General features: G+C 32.6%; 2 protein-coding genes across 16 annotated transcripts in view; one reads left to right on the top strand and one right to left on the bottom strand.

The window, feature by feature from the left end:
• The window catches only part of LOC127699106 (uncharacterized), a 197,993-nt gene that overhangs the window by 161,410 nt on the left and 16,890 nt on the right, over positions 1–19,693 (bottom strand). For 9 of the 15 annotated variants that reach the window (XR_007981082.1, XR_007981077.1, XR_007981083.1 and 6 more), the window contains exons 14-15: positions 12,497–12,672; positions 9,994–10,477 (exon numbers count right to left, since the gene is read on the bottom strand). Coding sequence is in view for 1 of the 15 variants with exons in the window: in XM_052202845.1 (XP_052058805.1) it covers positions 10,343–10,477; positions 12,497–12,672 (311 nt within the window). In the remaining 14 variants the exon portion in view is untranslated. Of the gene's footprint in view, positions 1–6,754; positions 10,478–12,496; positions 12,673–19,693 lie in introns of those variants that run through there. The other 6 variants (XR_007981080.1, XR_007981081.1, XR_007981076.1 and 3 more) reach the window with 4 other exon arrangements.
• Positions 14,133–18,471, top strand: LOC127699146 (complement C1q-like protein 3). Its single transcript, XM_052202900.1, has 3 exons — positions 14,133–14,236; positions 14,567–14,620; positions 18,039–18,471. The coding sequence occupies exons 1-3, from the start codon at positions 14,161–14,163 to the stop codon at positions 18,455–18,457; spliced, it is 549 nt and encodes a 182-aa protein (XP_052058860.1). The 5' UTR covers positions 14,133–14,160; the 3' UTR covers positions 18,458–18,471.

Genomic DNA, 19,693 nt, shown 5'->3' with positions numbered 1-19,693 from the left:
AAAGGTGTCTAATACATCAAAATCGCCAAGTGTCTGGAAAAAGTTATGAATTCAAACAGATAATATGAATATTACATATATATACATTTATATATATATATATATTATATATATATATATATATATATATATTATATATATATATATATATATATATATATATATAGATTCTTACATTGATACCAGTGGATTATCGGATTTATCCAATCGAGATAGTTAAATTATCAATTTTAAAGTCTGAGCCTTGGCGAGGACTTTAAAATTTATAATTTAACTATCGAGATTGGATAAATCCGATAATTCATGAGTAACTATGTAAGAATCTGTTTCTCTAATGATTAAAAAATATATTTTCATTTTTTGTTAAACCAAAACCCCCTTCGAGTGCCTCCCACATTTCACAAAGTTGTCAATTTCATTAACATCTGTTAGCATATTTTGAGCTGATAAAGGTTATGACCCTTAAATTCATCCAATCATCTTCTGAGATCACCGGCAACCACACGTTGATTAAATTTTTTTTATACAATGAGTGCAGAAAGGTATAAATTGTCAAAGAATTAGAGAAATATATATATATATATATATATATCATCAATACCAAATTCCCTATATCTCAAAACAAAAGCAACCATAGGAGACCGGTATAAAAAAAACCACAACCACTGTCGAGGTCCAAGCTAACACGGGACAGACACACGAACGTGTGTTGCGTTTAAGCTATTTTTATACGCCCTTCAAAATTTTGACGGGACGTATTATGGTATACAAATGTCCGGCGTCCGTCTGTCTGTCTGTCTTTCTGTCTGTCTGTCCGTCTGTCCGGCGTCCACATGTCGCACCGTAACTTGAGAACGACTTATCCAAATTTCATGAAACTTAACAGAGTTGTTTCTTATGATGGTCAAACGATCTGCATGCTTTTTGGTGAAAATAAGATTAAAACTTTTTGAGTTACGGGACTTTGTAACTAAAACAGGTTAAAACTTTACACACTTCTTAGTTATATTAATCTAAAGATCTGTATACTTTTTGGTGATGATTCAAAATTTTATTTTAGAGTTATTGAGTTTTTTGTAAAAAAAAGGGGGGGGGGGGGGTTCACATGTCGCGTCGTATCTCAAAAAAGATTTATAATTATTGCTTAAAACTTTGCACACTTCTTAACTATATTAATCTAAAGATCTGTATGTACTTTTTGGTGATGATTCAAAATTTTATTTTAGAGTTATTGATTTTTTTATAAAAAAGGGGCGGTTTTCACATGTCGCGCCGTATCTCAGAAACGATATATGATTATTGCATAAAACCTCACACACAAGACGACGGGCGTATCATGTGCTCGTGGCGCAGCTGTTTATTATTTTTATATCACAACTCTCTTTTTTTCTGATCCTCAAATGTTGACTATGGTATAAAAATATGTTAATTTCTTGTAACTCTCCCGTTCTGGCAGAAAATCTTTGCTTAAGATGGACGTCCCTTTGGTTGTGTTGGATGCACATAATACACAGTCACGTCTTGTTGGAATGCGGACGTTAAATTCCGAGCTCGAAGATACGAAACCATTCATTTCTAGTACGGTCCTACCCTCTAATATCGGCGGCTGTAATTCAGATTAGATTTCACTGAGCAACGTCATATAAACAGTACATGAAGAAATCATGACTTTTTCATAGCTATCTTAAGTTTAATATTTGTTTTATAAGGAATTATGTTCTTCTGTATAGTTTATTTTCTAAAATCACACAAACCAATACCCGTATTATTTGTATAACATATGTATTCTATACATGACAAGAGTTGACAAACTAAAATGTCTTATTGGCTGCAATAGTTTTGTTTAAAGGCACTGAACTCTTAAACTGAGGTCAACTAATTAGTCAGATGAAATCTGCAAGGTGCACTGGTTCATGAATCTCAGGGGCGTAGCTACCTTCTTAATGAAGTGGAATCACAAACTAAAGGGCGAGGGGTCTGGGGGCCGCCTAAGGCCCCCATTAGGTCCAGGGCAAAGCCCTGGTAGGGGGGGCAGGGGGCGAAGCCCCCCGGAAGCTCTGCACGTATAGCGTTTCAAAACAATCACAACCGAAATAAAACTTGGACATTTTTTTGTGGTTTTTTGGTCAACTATTTGTTTAACTTTGATTCAAATGAAGACTTAACATTGTCGCTTGCGTTTTTTGTACGTGAAAGCTTTTAAAATCACGGAGATTTGTTCCATATGCTAGTATTTGTATTTAGCAAAGTAGATTTAAAAAAACAAACAATAAACATAAACACAATACTATATGTGGAGTTTCTGTTAGCATAAACATCATGGATACCAAATACTTGGTGGACACATTCTCATATAGTTTGCTTAACATATGTATTTAAATGTTTAAAAATTCTGTGGGGAAACTCTACAAGAGAGAGATGGGAATTTCGAATTTTACGTAGTTAGGAATATTCGAAGTTGAAATTAATGAACTTTTTCAGAGGAAATGGTACTTTGATCACGATCTTTTTCATGATCTGCGTTTTTTATTAGCCAGCTAATTAACAAATGCATATGCATTCGACCAGTTGTATGGCAATATGTAGATGTTAACAGTGAAGATACGTGTAATAAAAGTTTGGTGTCCTACTCGGACAGACAGTTCATTTTAAAATTGAATGACCTGATAGTCCAGTAAAACGAGTTAGAATTAACAATTTATTTAAATGGTTTTACAATCAACCATTCGTATAGCCGGCCCATATAGAAACGACTTCGAATTATCGAATCTATATAAAAGATTTTTTTTGTAGAATAAATAAAAACGTAACATGTACTGGAAAATGTGTACTTTTTTTTTATAATAACAGCAGTTCCAACTTCTCATCTACTAGTATACGGAAACTATTGATTGATTGAATGGTTATTAATGTCCGGTAGCAAATGTTACATGCACACAGGAGAGATACGTTGGCGTGATGTGAAAATGAACTATTCGTGTTGTCAAGACCTACATACTTAGTCAACATTGAACTTGTTCACAAGGTAACAGTCATTATTCCCGGATCGATACGAGTTGAAGAGTCTTCATTCTAGTAAGATGTGTGCTTTGGGGCGAAGCGGAAAATAATAATTTTCAAGTTTTTTTTAAAGGGATTATGTTTTTTTTTTGCACTCAAAGCGAGTATACGGTATGGTTGTGGTACCAACAAGTATGTAGCTGGTATTTTCTAAGCTATGCCCGTAATATAAAAAGTTCCTCTAAGTTTAAACCAGTTGTATGTATTTATCGTACACATACATGTCTTACAGGATTAAAAATTCCACTGCATGTGTATTCCTCTTGCTTTTATTCTTTGTGTAGTTTTTAAAATGCATACATAGAAAAAACCAATTCCTATATGTTAACTTTGTCCCTCTCTCTCTCTCTCAGTTTTTTTTTTGTGAAAACGACGTGGATACACGTGCTGCCGTGCCTCCGGGTAGCTACGCCCCTGTGACATGTAAATTTAATCAATTTACATGGAGAATATTGTCACCCTATCATGTATGATTTCTGAACTACTCACTTAACCTACAAACTAAAATGACCACTCTAAATGAGGTCAATGTAAAACGGACATATACTAACCCTAACCAGTCCAGATATCAAATACTGTTGACTTATAATGCATAGTTACTGAGGAACCGTAATTAACAAGATCACTGAAACAAGAAATTGCATGAGATCATGGCTAAATGACATACATGTATATGATTCATTGATTGTTGGTTGCTTAACGTCCAGTGGCAAATATGTTCAGGATGAAAAACATATATGAGACGGGCATATTTAATTTTTGCAAACCACATGCCAAAAATGGTTAACTATGAAGCATAGTTACTGAGGAACTGATAAAATCCTCAGATCCGACCATGATAAACTTCTCTTAACCAACAAACAGACAAACTGTTGCAATCTATCATGGCCTGCATAATAACTGAGGACTAGTCTCCACTGGAGTATGAAATTCAGGTCAAGGTCATAATATAATCCTTGAACCAATCAACATACTAAATATTGTTGATCAACTATACATAGTTCCTGAGAAACTGACCTCATCATGAAAACTCATCCGGACCACAGAAACGCGATTTTCAAGTCAAGGTCATAAACCAGTCTGTCAGTATGACACTTTGGTGTTCTGGTTGAATTGTTTTAGCAGACAGTTGTTGATCTAGGACAAAGGAAAAAGGTTTGAAAATATAATTTTTTCACACTTTTTTTTCTGTAATGCCTGAATCAGTTTTATTAGATTTTTAGAAAACATTCACATTATAAAAAGTTCAAACGCACTGATGATCTAGTTGAAATTTTGTTCTGCATGGTTAAGTGATTTTTGCATAAGTAGTGGTCCTTGGACATAGATATTTAATAGTTTGAAATATATAAGCTTTCAGAGAAAAAAAAACCTTCAGCTTCAGCGCTTTGGTGGGCCTGCATTTGTTGACTTTATCTGCATCTTTAAATAAATATACTGACCCATTTGTGAAAAAGAGGGAGATGTCCTATTACATTCATGGGGTTTAAAAAAAGAAGAGAAAAAATGGACAAAAAATATAGAATAGAGAATAATGGGGTGCTAAAATATAAAAATTAGAGAAAAATGGAAAAAAGTAAAGAAAAATGACCTACAAGAGTAAAGAAATGAAAGGTGGAGGAAGATATAATTTGACCTTTTTTGTTTTGACCAACCCTTTTATCATATTTTTTTTATTAATGAGGGGGTACGTGCGTGTCCTTCATTTTTTGTATAAGATGTAAGAAAAGGCCTCATGCCAGAGACATATAATTTAATCATATGTCTCTGTTTCATCTGAAGAAAAACTGGTTATTTTTTTGTAAATATGATACGGACAAAAGATTTTGCTAATCTCTGGCCTATTTTTAAAGTTCAGAAGTCAAAGATCATAGCAGTAACACATGGCCGTTATGGAAAACATGCTTTAAGTTTGTCCTTTTAAAAATTTGATGATTTTACATTACATGTCTAGTATTCCTGATGAGAGACTCCACTAAATTTTGTGTTTGTACCTTGTTAGCTATCTAGCTTATATGTTGTTTCTTTCCGTTTTAGTTTAACATGTTCTATCTTGCATTAGATGGTTGTTTGTGACACAGGCACTTTGGGGCATGGACCCCCCTTTTTTAGGTGTTCAGATTGTTTCAGTAGTATCTTTATAATTTCAGCCTATTAAATGTATTCTTGCTCATATCCATACCATATCATACTCCTCAATCTAATTACAGTACAGTCAAATCTGGATATAATGGTCATCCTCTGGACATAAGAATGGACCTTACAAGAGAGTTGACCTTTGATTTGAGGTTCAAAATGCATAGGTATTAATACAGTGGGACAATGTGGTAACTTGACCAGACAGGTTTTTGCTCTAAAGAGGTGACCTTTATAGCAGGTTTGACAAGTTTAAAAAAGCCCTTATTCTACTCTTAGAAAATGTATTCGAAAATAAGTGCAGAATGAGCACACAACTACTCTTATTGTAAGATTGTATGAATATGAACAAGAAAACATTAGTAAGGGGAAATAAGCTGAAATATTATGAGCATGAAAACATTAAATATAAAGGGGAAATAAGCTTAAATATATGACATTTACTAAAAACATCTAAATACCAACATAAAAAGGGGGCTGTGGTTTGGGCTATGTTTGCTGAAGTGTATCGTATGATATATTTTGGATTTTTTGTTACTGTCTTGTATATTACAAATTTAAGGAATATATTCAAATTACGAGATTGCCTTTGTAATGACCCTTCCATGCTAATCACACTACAAATTTCCAATAAATGATAGAAATGAAAGCCTGCATGAATATTCCCTCATTATCCATTCTTTTTTTATTGAAACCAAAGCAAATTAAATTCCTGAAGATTCCAAATACCTAAATTTATATAAGTGCAAACATGTGCTGTACTATAACACAGGAGTGTGGAAATGAAAAATGATCTCTAAGAAACATATGTTGTCTGAACCTGAATATGCAATATAAAACTTATTTCTCATGGTGAAAACTTCTACTAATATATATAGAACCTCTAGGTAGTAGTCAACAATCATTGTTACAAGGGTGTCGGATCGTTATGGAGAACACAGAAAATAAATAAAATATACGTCTAAAAAAGCATACAACAACACCAAAACAATATTAATATATATACATGCATCATATAATGATGTTTTGAAGAACAGCCCATAGAGCCATAAAGATTGGAAAATTTTAAGTGTGTGAATTTTATCAATAATCATGGATGCAACCTAGCTCTCATGGTGAATTCTCGTTTTATCTGTACATCTCTCAACATCATGAAGTGCAAAGTGGCAATACTTTTAATAGAAAAACAAAGGATATGAGGTATCCATTCGTGACACAAAATCAGTACATGCACAGCAAAAAACACACAAAAGCAAAGGAACAGTGCTTTTATTGCTGTTCTTCATCTCAAAGTCACAGTGAGGCCTTCAACACGGAGCAAAAAAACTCTCACCTCACTGCAAGTTTAAGACGGCCCCTAGCACTGGCTTGAGGGGAATTCTTTGCAAAAATAATTTAGATAGACTTTGTAAGATGTAACACCACCAAATTGGAAAGTAGTACATAAAAGAGCTGTTCCTTTCTTTTGGTTATGCTTTGTTGTACATGTAGGGATTTTGTGTTATGAAGTAATACCCTAATATATCCCTTCTTTTCTTCTAAATAGAAGATTAAAACACCATGTATAGATATTTATTACAGCAATAACAATGTATAACAATATAAAAATATATAATTAAAAAAACAATCAGCAAAATTAACATATTCACAACAATTGTTTCAAAAAGTTATCTTTTTTTTATCGTTAAATACAATTTAAAAATATTTTTGAGAAAATCAACATATTTACAACAACTATTTGAATAAATTTATTTATAATTTAATAATCTTTGTCAATAATCCATACAAAAATGATCCCTCAAAGCAGAGCAATGAATAGAAAAGCATTCTTATACATCTGATAACAAAATAGCATCAGCTTTGAGACAACAGTAGTCATTAAATGCTATAACTGTATTCAGATCATATCATTAATATATTATAAGCATTTTAGGAGACTATCAGTCCAGTTTATAAATGTGCTCTGATACTCACCTCACCTAGAGTCTCATGGGTAGTCAAGGTCATTAACTGTAGTTATGTTACAATTGATATAATTCAAAGATTATTGTAAAATTGCAGGATTAATGTGATCTACATAAACATTGGAACTGAAAATTTTGGAAGTTGTTTGAATTCTTAGCACACAATTGCTTAAACTAATCCTATGTTGCAATATACAACATGCAATTTTTTACCTTGTTACTTTTATCCTGAGGCTTCACCTGGTGTGAGCAAAACAATGCCTCAAGCCATTCCCCAACCGTTTGCCCAATGATGCCTCAAAGCATTGTTTTTTTGGTAGTTTTAAAATCAATTAAGCAACGAAATATGACAGAGAATATTGACTCAGCCTGAGTCAATCATGGGGCTTATTATGAAATTTGTTTCTTTGCTTAGTTTTGTGCAATTGTACCGTTTAAAATTGGACAAATACAAGCAGGGGAAAAAAATCAATGGCGTCCTCCATAGAGCAACCTGGGATAAACAGCTGTTTATTTCAATGTTTTTTGTTTTGGTCTTCCCAGGTGAAAATCAAAATTAGATATTTAGGGGGCATAATCCAATATTTCATTGAGAATTGTTGTCTTCTGATTGGGAAGCTCTAACTTTTTCGTTGCTACATTATTTCTTCAAGAAAAATGTAAGGAATGAAGAAATTTTATCCAACTTTGTTGGTCCAAATACAGATAACTTCATCTTCATGCAGAACTCAAATCGGCAACTTTACCAACTTGTACATGTTGATACCATGAATCAGTATTTCAAACTAGTTTTAAATCCAACTGTCTCTCTCAATGAAAAGATCAAAATGTATTATACTGCAGTGGTTAATATTAGAGGGGACAGGGTCTTGTCAGACAACCTTTCTAGGTAATACTTTTAATATCCTGTAACATTGATGATTATAAAGCTGAATAGCAACCCCTCCCCCTACCTCCATTAACAATATTTTTGAATCAGCTATTGAAATTCATCTGATACTCTTTCATTCTAGGAAGAAAAATTTAAAATGGGCAAAACTTATATACATTATAATGGCACAGAAAACCATGATACATATACTAAAATTCCACAAAAATCAATTATTGGACTAGAAAAAATTTGACTATGATATTAAAATCTACAAATTATAACATGTCTGCCTCTTGTGGAATAATTTTTTCATTTACATTGAAGCTTGATAATGAGAAAAAAAATATAAATATAATAAAAAATCTTTCTTTGCTTAGAAATAATAGGATGTAACAAATATACAAAACTCAAAATAATCTGAAACGTCGAAATATCCAATACCAATGGAAACATTAAAAAGGTCAATAAATAGAACAATTGAAAAATGAAAAAAAGGGCAATGTGAGGATTATTGTAACAAGGTTCTTAATGTAAAACGTATCATTGATTTGTGAAAGATGACTGTAGACAAGAGAGAAAACAGGGAAAGGGATGACCACCAGTGGCTGAAACTTCTGAAAAATGGAGTTCATTACAATAATAAAATTAAAGCCACATATTAATTAAACCTTTCTGAATTGTTATAAAGAAGGTTCACAAAATGGTACCCCTGACCCCAAATGAGGAATGGTAAAGTCTATGATTTGTTTAGGAAAACCCCTAAATCATTGTGGATAAAAAAAAAAGAAAAAAAAGAAGGTTCACAATGGATTTATGTTGTTAAGATTTTGAGACAGGTTTCAATACATTTTAAGAAGGGGTTTAGGAGGAGTTGTTGATAAAACTATGGGTACCCCAGATAAAGCATTGACAAAGTTCATGATTTGCTAATGGAAACTTAAGATATAATAAAATGCTCTGCTGGGCGCAGCTTGATACGACCTCAGAGGTCGAACCCTGAACAGTTGGGGCAAGTATGGACACAACATTCAAGCTTGATACAGCACTGAATTTGGATTGTGATTAAATATTTGACACAGCATAGGTTCTGACACAGAATGAATGTGGTCTAAGAACTTAATTTTTTTTAATTTACCTATTCAAACCATATCATTATTATTTGCTTTTATATATAAATCAGAAATAACCAATTTAAAATGGAAAATTTTAAAGAAAAAAAAAGGAAAAAAAGGAAAAAAAATCCCCCCCCCCCAATTTTTTGAACCCCCTTATGATTCATCACCCTAAACTCAATCCCAGCCTTCCCTTTGTGGTATGGTACCTTGCAGTACAATTTCAGAGAGATCCATACACTTGAACACAAGTTATTGTCCTGAAACTAGAAAAATGCTTGTTTTTTTACCCTTTTTGGCCCCTAATTCCTACAATTTTGAGGCAATTACCCAAAAATCATTCCCAGCCTTCTCTTTGTGGAATGGTACCTTGCAGTACAATTTCAGAGAGATCCATACACTTGAACACAAGTTATTGTCTGGAAACTAGAAAAATGCTTATTTTTGGCCCTTTTTTGGCCCCTAATTCCTAAATGCTTGGGCAATTACCCCCAAACTCAATTCCAGCTTTTCCTTTGTGATATGGAACCTTGTAGTACAATTTCAGAAAGATCCATACACTTACACACAAGTTATTGTCATGAAACTAGAAAAATGCTTGTTTTTTGCCCCTTTTTTTGCCCCTCATTCCTAAAATTTGAGGCAATTACCCCCAAAATCAATCCCAGCATTCCTTTTGTGATATGTAACTTTGTGTTACAATGTCTGAGAGATCCATACACTAACACACAAGTTATGTCTGGAAGTAACAAAAATGCTTAGTTTTTGCCCCTTTTTGGTCCCTAATTCCTTAACTGTTGGTACCATAACCCCCAAAATCAATCCTAACCTTCCTTTTGTGGTATTGAACCTTATGGTAAAATTTCATAGAGATCCATTTACTTAAACTAAAGTTAGAGTGCGAAAACCAATGTGTCTTCGGACGACGACGATGACGATGCAAACGTCATACCAATATAAGACCGCAAAATTTTTTGCGCGGTCATATAAAAACTAATAAAATAAAGACAAAAAAAGATTTGAACATTGGCATTATATTGTGAAGGTTCTGATCAGGGATTTCACGGGAGAAGTGGATACAAATATGTACTGTAATGTGCATGTATACAAAGTCCCAGATCAAAATAATCACATTTAATTATCCAATAATGGAACAACAAATGACCATCACCATAATATAGTAATAATAAGAGCAAGTTTCAGCAAACACAAGATGATATGTCAGTTCTGTATTCCCAACTGTTTCCCCAGAATCCAGTACACAAAAACCCACCAGGACCTTTCAGACCATACTCTGGACCAGTTACAACATAATCTGGCAGTAGGTTAGAAAACTAAAATAAAGATAATCAGACTGAATTTGTATCAACATAATGGCGAACTAATTGTAACTTGAAAGAATGTCTGAATGTTGTTCTTGACACATAAATTCCAAAGTATAACCTTTACTCAATAACCTATTAAATCAATCTGTATATTATGTTTCATAACTATGTGTTTAACTCTAAAATACCAATTTATGAGGTAACTTATGGCTAAAGGTCATACAATATAGTTACAGGGAGGTAATGACGTTGCTAAGGTAAAACGTTATTTTTCGAGACATCAAACTGTGACATATTGGGAAAAGATGCATTTTCGACTGATTTTAATCATTAGCTTAAAAACTAGCGAATGGACACCTCTTTTTTAAAATTAAATTTGGCTTGATTGTTTTTAAAGATTATTTGTACCAATTTTTATGAACAAATCACCAATGAATTTTTTTAAATTGGATAAATGTAGAGCAAAAAATGCCTTATTTTTTCTAAAATGGTGACAATTTAATAAAAAAAATAATTATTTTTAAAGAATTGTAGCACAGATTTACAGCATCCGTATGTAAAGAAGATATTCCAAATGCTTTTCACAAAATCCACTTGTGTTTATCTTTTGAAACAAAAAAGTTAGTTGTGTCCTTCTGAAGTATAGAAAATTCCAAGAACCCAAATTTTGAGTAAATGTTTTAATAGACCATGAAATTGCATTTTAGTTTCAAAAGATTTGGTCAAGATGTATTATCATTATCATATGGAAACCGAAGAAAACCCCAATTTTAAGGTAAGTAAGGGACTTAACTCTTGAACAATACTTGTCAAAACCATCAATATTGACCTTCACCTGTATTTTCTTGTCCGTGACATTGTGTTTTGAGTTTTCAAAAGATTTGGTTAAGTGGTACCTTGTACTTTAATTATTATTCAAAAACTAAAATTGGGATGGACAAAAGGACAGACTTATGAATAACTTTATACCCTCTTTGAGAGGGTGGGGGTATAAAAAAGTAATATAACCAAAACTACACAGCTTTATGAAGAATTTATTCAGAAAAACTGGTAATTCCTCTTCTTATGTACAAAGATAATGAATCTGGTGCTTTTTTCCCTTCATCAGTTATTGCAAATTATCAAGTTACCTCCCTTTGTATGATCATCTATAGTTGATTTTAAAATTTTTAACTTCTATTAATGCAGCATGGAAAATCGTGAAAAAGATGCATTACTTCAGATCATGATATTGAATTCAATTTTGTAAGCTTCCACAACAAGCTTTATCAATAGTTCATTTATATCAAATTACGAATATAATTTTTCCAATTAAAAAATTGTCTACAAAGGGAAACAATTCATATCCCCTGCCTATACAAAGCAAGTGGAAAAAGCATGATACATTGTATTGTATCTGAAAATAATTTTGTCTTGGTAAGTGCATTACCGGTACATATCTTTGGTAAAAATGGAAATTGCAAAACATGTTATTATACAATGAAAATTTGCAACAGTAAATTCATCAAAATATTCTCTTTCTATAATGTTTATACAGGCATGGATAAACCTTGGAGTTGTTTCCCTTTCCAAATAAAATCTATATTAAATGGAAAATGGACTACTTTTTTGCAGTATTAAGTAAAAATGGTACATTCAAGGAGACAATCTTAAAGTGAAATAATGAATATTTCATTATGCGTAGTTTATTTCACAAGGCTGTCGTAGAATTTTCTAACAATACAGGTGCACAACTTCATTTCAAAGCACTATCATTTTAATTACTCACAGATAACCTTAAAATTGGTAGACAAAATAGTATGTCTATTAATATGATACTTACAGGTGACCTTGTCATTGGTGGAATAGTGGGAGTGGCCAGTGATATGACTTCATAAATTATAGTCCTTCATAAAAGATTGTCTATTTATATGATACTTACAGGTGACCTTGTCATTGGTGGAATAGTGGGAGTGGCCAGTGATATGACATCATATAGTCCTTCATAAGAGTTTGACATCAATGTTAATGCAATATAATGATACTTACAGGTGACCTTGTCATTGGTGGTATAGTGGGAGTGGCCAGTGATATGACATCATATAGTCCTTCATAAGAGTTAGACATCAATATCAATGCAAGATTGTCTTTACCATTTGGTGCTAATGTAAGAAGACCTGATCGAGGATCACTGAATTTACATTTTGATACTGAAAATGACGAATCTGTAAAAGACAAAAGTGAAATATGTTATAAGAAGAAATACGATGTAAGTTTTGTAAACTGTAAAATATATGCTAATGATTTGCTTTCACTACCCTTACAGCTGAGCTTATCTGGAAAAATTCAATTTTTTAATTCAAATTAACACATAAAAAGGAATCAAAAACATGAATTTCATTACTTATATGCAGGAGTCAGTTTCACAAAAAAACTTATGACAAAGATTGATCGTAAGTATACTGAATTGTTTGTAACTTACAATCAATCTTAGTCGTAAGTTTTTTTGTGAACCAACTCCTGGTGTTTACATAATTTCCTTTATGGGAAAAATCAGTATTAATATGGTCCACACACATATAACAAAACAATCAAGGAGTATTAGATAGAGCTTCGGCTGTTGTCTGCTCTTTGGTCGGGTTGTTGTCTCTTTGACATATTCCCCATTTCCATTCTCAATTTTACTCTGCACAAGTTTCAGGTCCATACATTCTTGACTTTCAACTTTTTGGCTAAGAGCATGCCTGATGATGATAAATCTTAACAAGAGACTCCTTAGAGCTCACCTAGAATCTTTTTTGTAGTTCTTCCATCAATGATCCCTTTTGTTGTTAACAGTTTACACCATCTATTATTGTTTTCGAATTAATTGGCAAAAAACATGATAAAAGTGAATACTGTCAATTAAGGAGAATAATTAATTTAGTAGTAATCCAATGGTTTCAGTCAACCACATTTCTGAAAGGAATTCATTAACGTATTTCTTATAAAATAATCATTTAAGGATAATAACTCAAAAAGGGAGTCAATTGATAATTCTGAAGTAAATGGAAACATTGGGAGGCATGCTGATTGTTTTAAATTACTTTTTTCCCCCTAGATCTCTTATCATTATTTAAATATAAACCAAAAATGATTCCTGACCGAATCTTTTCTATATCTATCTATAACAGTTTGGTGATGGAACAAAATGTGACAATCTAGATACTCTAAAGAGCATGCAAGCAAAGTTTAGATGATGAGGCCCAGCAGTTTCAGAGCAGAAGAATTTTGATAAGTCAATGCAGGGCAAAGATTACAGAGCAGGGCAAACAGATATAAAGTGATGGCAAAAGCTCACATGGACCTTTTAATCCATATCAGCTTAAAAGTCGAGGGTTCAATCAACTAGTATGTAGTAGTAAATATTGGTCAATTTTATTCATATGTAAAGCAATGTATTCCAGGACCTTTTGTCAAGGACAAAACTTATATACTTCCAAAGAAAATTCTTTAATCATACCAAAAAAATTTCAGCAGAAAGTAATGTAATCTAAATTGTTAATATTGCTGTCATGTTATAGTGCATGATAAACTCTCATTTACAATATCCATTTCATTTTAATTGATGGCTTGTTTTCATCAAGTCAGGCAATACCATCATTACTAACACTATATAAAAGAGTCACATCACAGAAACAATAACTTTGTCCTAAGTCAGCATTGAGATCAAGATGAGTTACTACGCCACTGTATTAATACTATTGTTATTTGCAGAAATAGTTATGGGATCATGTGACACAAAATTAGGTAAATATAAATACATCATTTATAACGTTATAAGAAAATAAAATAATGAATTATTATAATGAACTAATATACTGGATAAAAAGCTATTGTTTCGAATATACTGTTTTGCAGCTTTTTTGGCTTATAAGATAACAGGAACTAATAAGTAGGGTAAAAGTTATTGCTTCAAATAGATTTTCAAATACAGAGAAGCAAAAACGGTTTTAGTTAGTTCACTATAAGAGGTAAGGAAAAAATATTAAGCGTACATGTTGAATTATGAACTTACAAAAAGAACTTTAGTAAATATACTTAAATTTAAACATTTAATGATGGAATGTTTATTTTCAGAGTGTTCACTTCTTGGTGATCTCCTAGAAATGGCAATGAAACATAAAAGTCCAGGTTAGTTTCATATCTAATTACTTTTATGCTACAAATAAGCTATTTGCACAGTCAAAATGTTGCAAATGCATAAACTTTGGCTTTTCATAGATAATTACCAAAATGTTTCATTTGTTACAGTTTTAAGAGATGTAGTATAAAGAGAACAAACATACATTTGTACTTGGCTTGAAACAGGACAGAAATTCTTGGCAAAGCCTCACATTCTACCTGTTTCTAATCCTTGAACAAATACATTTTATATTTTAGAAGACAATGTATATATATAGTTATTCTATACATATAATTAGCTCACTTGGCCAAAAAGGGCCAAGTGAGCTTTTCTCATCACTTGGCATCCGTCGTCTGTCCGTCGTCGTCTGTTAACTTTTACAAAAATCTTCTCCTCTGAAACTGCTGGGCCAAATAAAACCAAACTTGGCCTAAATCATCCTTAGGGTATCTAGTTTAAATTGTATCTGATTACCCTGGCCATCAACCAAGATGGCCGCCATGTCTAAAAATAGAACATGGGGGGGGGGGGGGGGGGGGGGTGGTAAAATGCAGTTTTTGGCTTATATCTCTGAAACTAAAGCATTTAGAGGAAATCTGACATGGGGTAAAAATGTTCATCAGGTCAAGATTTATCTTCCCTGAAATTTTCAGATGCATCAGACAACCTGTTGTTGGGTTGCTGCCCCTGAATTGGTAATTTTAAGGAAATTTTGCAGTATTTTGTTTTTATCTTAAATATTATTATAGATAGAGATAAACTGTACACAGCAAAATTGTTCAGCAAAGTAAGATCTACAAATAAGTCAACATGACCAAAATTGTCAATTGACCCCATAAGGAGTTATTGTCCTTTAAAGTAAATTTTTCAGAAATTTTTGTAATCTTTTACAAAAATCTTCTCCTCTGAAACTACTAAACAAAATTAAACCAAACTTGGCCTAAATCATCCTTAGGGTATCTAGTTTAAATAAATTGCTTTGCCGAGCGCAGCTGGATACGACCACAGAGGTCCAACCCTGAACAGTTGGGGCAAAAATGGACAAAATATTCGAGCTTGATACAGGTCTGAATTTGGATTGTAATTAAATATTTGACACATAATAGGTTTCTGACACAGAATAACTGTAGTTAAAAGAAGTTGAATTGGTTATATGATTTGAATTTATATTAAATTTTTTGCTTTTGTGCAATACACTTTGCTGTTGCGAATTGACTCCCCTCCCTCCCCCCCCACAAAAAAAAAAAAAAAATTACCCCCCCTTTTTTTTTGCTTTTGTGCAATACATTATGCTGTTGTGTATTGACCCCCCCACACACACACACTTTTTTTTTGCAAAAAAAATAATATTTGAAGAATTTTTCTTTTTAATTTCTGAAATCTGAAATCTGAAAAAATTGATCCCCCACAATTTCTTCCCCCCTCCCCCCCCCCCCCCCCCAAAAAAAAAATTCTTTCCCTCAAGATATGGTCATATCTCAATTCAAATTTCCAATGGAGTTTGCAACCATAATTACTCATTTAAATACATCATAAAAGTCTTAAAATAGAAATTGACATACATAATCATGGCTAAAATTAATATTCCTTAATAGTAACTTCTAAAAATAAATTGACAGCTAATCATCTCAAGACAATACAACATTTCTTTATACATAATTTAAAAGCAGAGTAAGGGAGGTAATCAAAACGTTGTGTTTGGATTACCTCCCTTACACTGATTTTAAATCGTCTTAAGTAATTGTCCATTAACCAGGAAACCCTTGTTTTTCCCCTTTTTTGCCCCTAATTCCTAAACGGTTTGAGCCATAACCCCCCAAAGCAAATCCTAACCATGCCTTTGTGGTATGGAAACTTGAGGTATAATTTCAGAGAGATCCATACACCCTTCCACAAGTTATTGTCTGGAAACTAGAAAAATGCTTATTTGGGCCCCTTTTTGGCCCCCAATTCCTAAACTGTTAGGACCATAACCCCCAAAATCAATCCCAACCTTCCTTTTGTGGTTATAAACCTTGCGTTTAAATTTCATAGATTTCTATTTAATTATACTAAAGTTATTGTCCGGAAACCAACTGTCTTCGGACGACGCTGACGACAACGACAAAGTGATACCAATATATGACCACAAAATTTTTTGCGGTCGTATAAAAATGTATCCGATGACCCTGCCCATCCACCAAGACGGCCGCCATGGCTCAAAATAGAACATGGTGGGTAAAATGCAGTTTGGCTTATATCTCTGAAACTAAAGCATTTAGAGGAAATCTGACATGGGGTAAAAATGTTCATCAGGTCAAGATCTATCTTCCCTGAAATTTTCAGACGCATCAGACAACCCGTTGTTGGGTTGCTGCCCCTGAATTGGTAATTTTAAGGAAATTTTGCAGTTTTTTGTTTTTATCTTAAATATTATTATAGATAGAGATAAACTGTAAACAGCAATAATGTTCAGCAAAGTAAGATCTACAAATAAGTCAACATGACCAAACTTGTCAATTGACCCCGTAAGGAGTTATTGCCCTTTATAGTCAATTTTTTCGTAAATTTTTGTAACCTTTTTCAAAAATCTTCTCCACTTAATCTACTGGGTCAAATAGAATTAAACTTAGCCACAATTTTCAATAGGGTATCTTGTTTGAAAAATGTATCCGATGACCCTGTCATCCAAACAACTGAAAATAGAACATAGGGGTTTACTATAGAAGTCTAAGGGAAAATTGTAAAAAAAACAATTTCAAATGGTCACAACTTGAAAACTAATTTAAATAATGATAAGGGGTCTTCAGTAACTATTGTAAGACTACAATGGGATGACCTGCTTTTAATTTAACTACTTGGCCAAATTAAACCAAACTTGGCCTCAATCATTATTAGGGTATCTAATACTATTAATTATGATTTTAACCTTATTTTACATGATTTCCAAAACAACAGTCGATACAGGTGAGCGACACAGGCTCTTGAGAGCCTCTAGTTTCTTTTTTTACTTAAATTTTTTTTTACATAAAATGTAATAAAACCTTTTTATCACAACAAATATGAATAATTACATACTGTTGAAATTGATTATTATAGCTATGGATTAAAGGAGATGTAATGTATTTGTCAATGAGACAGCAACCCAATGACAGAAAAAAACTGAGTAGACTGCATCGAAAAAATAGCATGATGATTAATGAAATTTCTCTCATTTTGAGGCTGGTACAAATATCATGTGAATGTATACAATAAAATCCCTTTAATCACTTTTTATTTCACATCCTTCCATGCATTTTTCCATTTTTTACACTAGCAATCATAGTTATATACAGTTGACACATAAAAAATGAAAGACTAAAAAGGTTTACAAGTGAAGCAATTTGAAGAGTTTTCAAGTTTCATACACAACTGTCATTTTTTTTTCTTCTTTTATATTCATTTTAGATAAAGGCTGTCAGTGTCTGAGTAGAACTAGAATCCCAGCCTTTCAATCAATGCTGACTCAACCACAAACCCCTGGAGACAAAGGTGTTATCAAGTTTGACAAAATTGTCACCAATATACAAAATGGCTACAACCCAACCACTGGTATTTTTACCACACCTGTTGCTGGAGTTTATCAGTTTTCTTATACAGTCATGACACAGGCTGGAAAGTATCTAGTTGTTTACATTTCTCATAATAATATCAAGCAACAAACTACATGGCTGAAAGGTTCTAGTCATGAGACTGGAACAGTCAATATTATATTAAATCTGAAGAAAGGAGACCAAGTTGCAGTAAAGTCCCAAGGCAATTTTACTATTCACAGTGATAGTAATAACCTGTACAGCTCATTTTCTGGCTATCTCATAGCACAATAAAAGAAATAATACTATTAGGTTTTTCTTTTTCATTAAAACTAGAGGCTTGAAAGAACCTGTGTCGCTCACCTAGGTCTATGTACATCTTCAACAATGGACACTCTACAACATTGTGGACTAGAAAAGAATTCATGACAAAACCTTTTTTTGTTGATCTTGTATTGCTTATTTTTTTTCTGTTTACAGTTCCTCTCTATCTTCTTTAGTTTTTGCCCAAAACACCAAAAAAGGGTAAAAAACTTGTCATTTTAAGTCAATCACTCCTAGAAAGAGTCTACTATGGATTTCAACAAAATTAGACTCATTTGTAGATCTTATCTTGCTGATCATGTTTTTCTATTTAAAGTGTCTATCTATCTTTTATAGTTTTCAAGATGGTAGGCAAAAAATGCAAAAAATCGTAAAAATCGTCATTAAAGAGCAATTCCAATAAGGAGTCATCTGACTTGTTTCACCCATGTTGACTTATTTGTAGATCTTGTCTTGCTGATAATTTTTGCTATTCAAAGTGTCTTTCTATCTATTGTAAGCTTCAAGAAAATAGACAAAAACACTAAAAAAGGGTAAATATCATCATTATAGAGCAATAACTTCAATAAAGAGTCATTAGGCCATAACTTATTTATAGTAGGTTTTGCTGATCATTTTTGATAATTTAAGTTTCTATCTATCTACCAGTATTATAGTTTTAGATAACAGGCAAAAACACAAAAAATTGGTAAAAATCAGCGTTAAAGGGTAAGAACTCCAATAAGGAAGTGTCAGACAATTACAGCAATTTAAATGTTCTCTTTAAGTAACATTATTTTCAAGATACAACAAATGTAATTGGCAAAAATGACAAAAAAATGGTTAAATTTGTCATTTAAGGGCAATAACTCCTATAAGAAGTCGTCTGACAGTTTTGATGTAAAAGGACAATAGGTAGATCTCAACATCCTAAACATGTGTGCCCTGTCAGATTTTTTCTATTTATAGCTGTTTTCAAGATGTTAGACAAATCTTGCATTTTACCCCTGTTCTATTTTAAGCCAAGTCTGCCATGTTGGTTGGCAGGCGGGTAATGATCTCATCAGACACATTTGCAAAAACTAGATTTCCTAATGATGATTGTGGCCATGATTGGTTCAATTTGGTCTAGGAGATTCAGAGGAGAAGAATATTAATCTTAAAAAGTTAAGGGACAATAATGATTAGTGACGACAGGTGATGAAAAAGTTCACTTGGCCCTTTGGA

The sequence above is a fragment of the Mytilus californianus genome, unplaced genomic scaffold (genome assembly GCF_021869535.1).
Source record: "Mytilus californianus isolate M0D057914Y unplaced genomic scaffold, xbMytCali1.0.p SCAF_4, whole genome shotgun sequence".
Classification (NCBI taxonomy): domain Eukaryota; kingdom Metazoa; phylum Mollusca; class Bivalvia; order Mytilida; family Mytilidae; genus Mytilus; species Mytilus californianus.
This window is presented reverse-complemented; position numbering and strand designations above follow the sequence as displayed.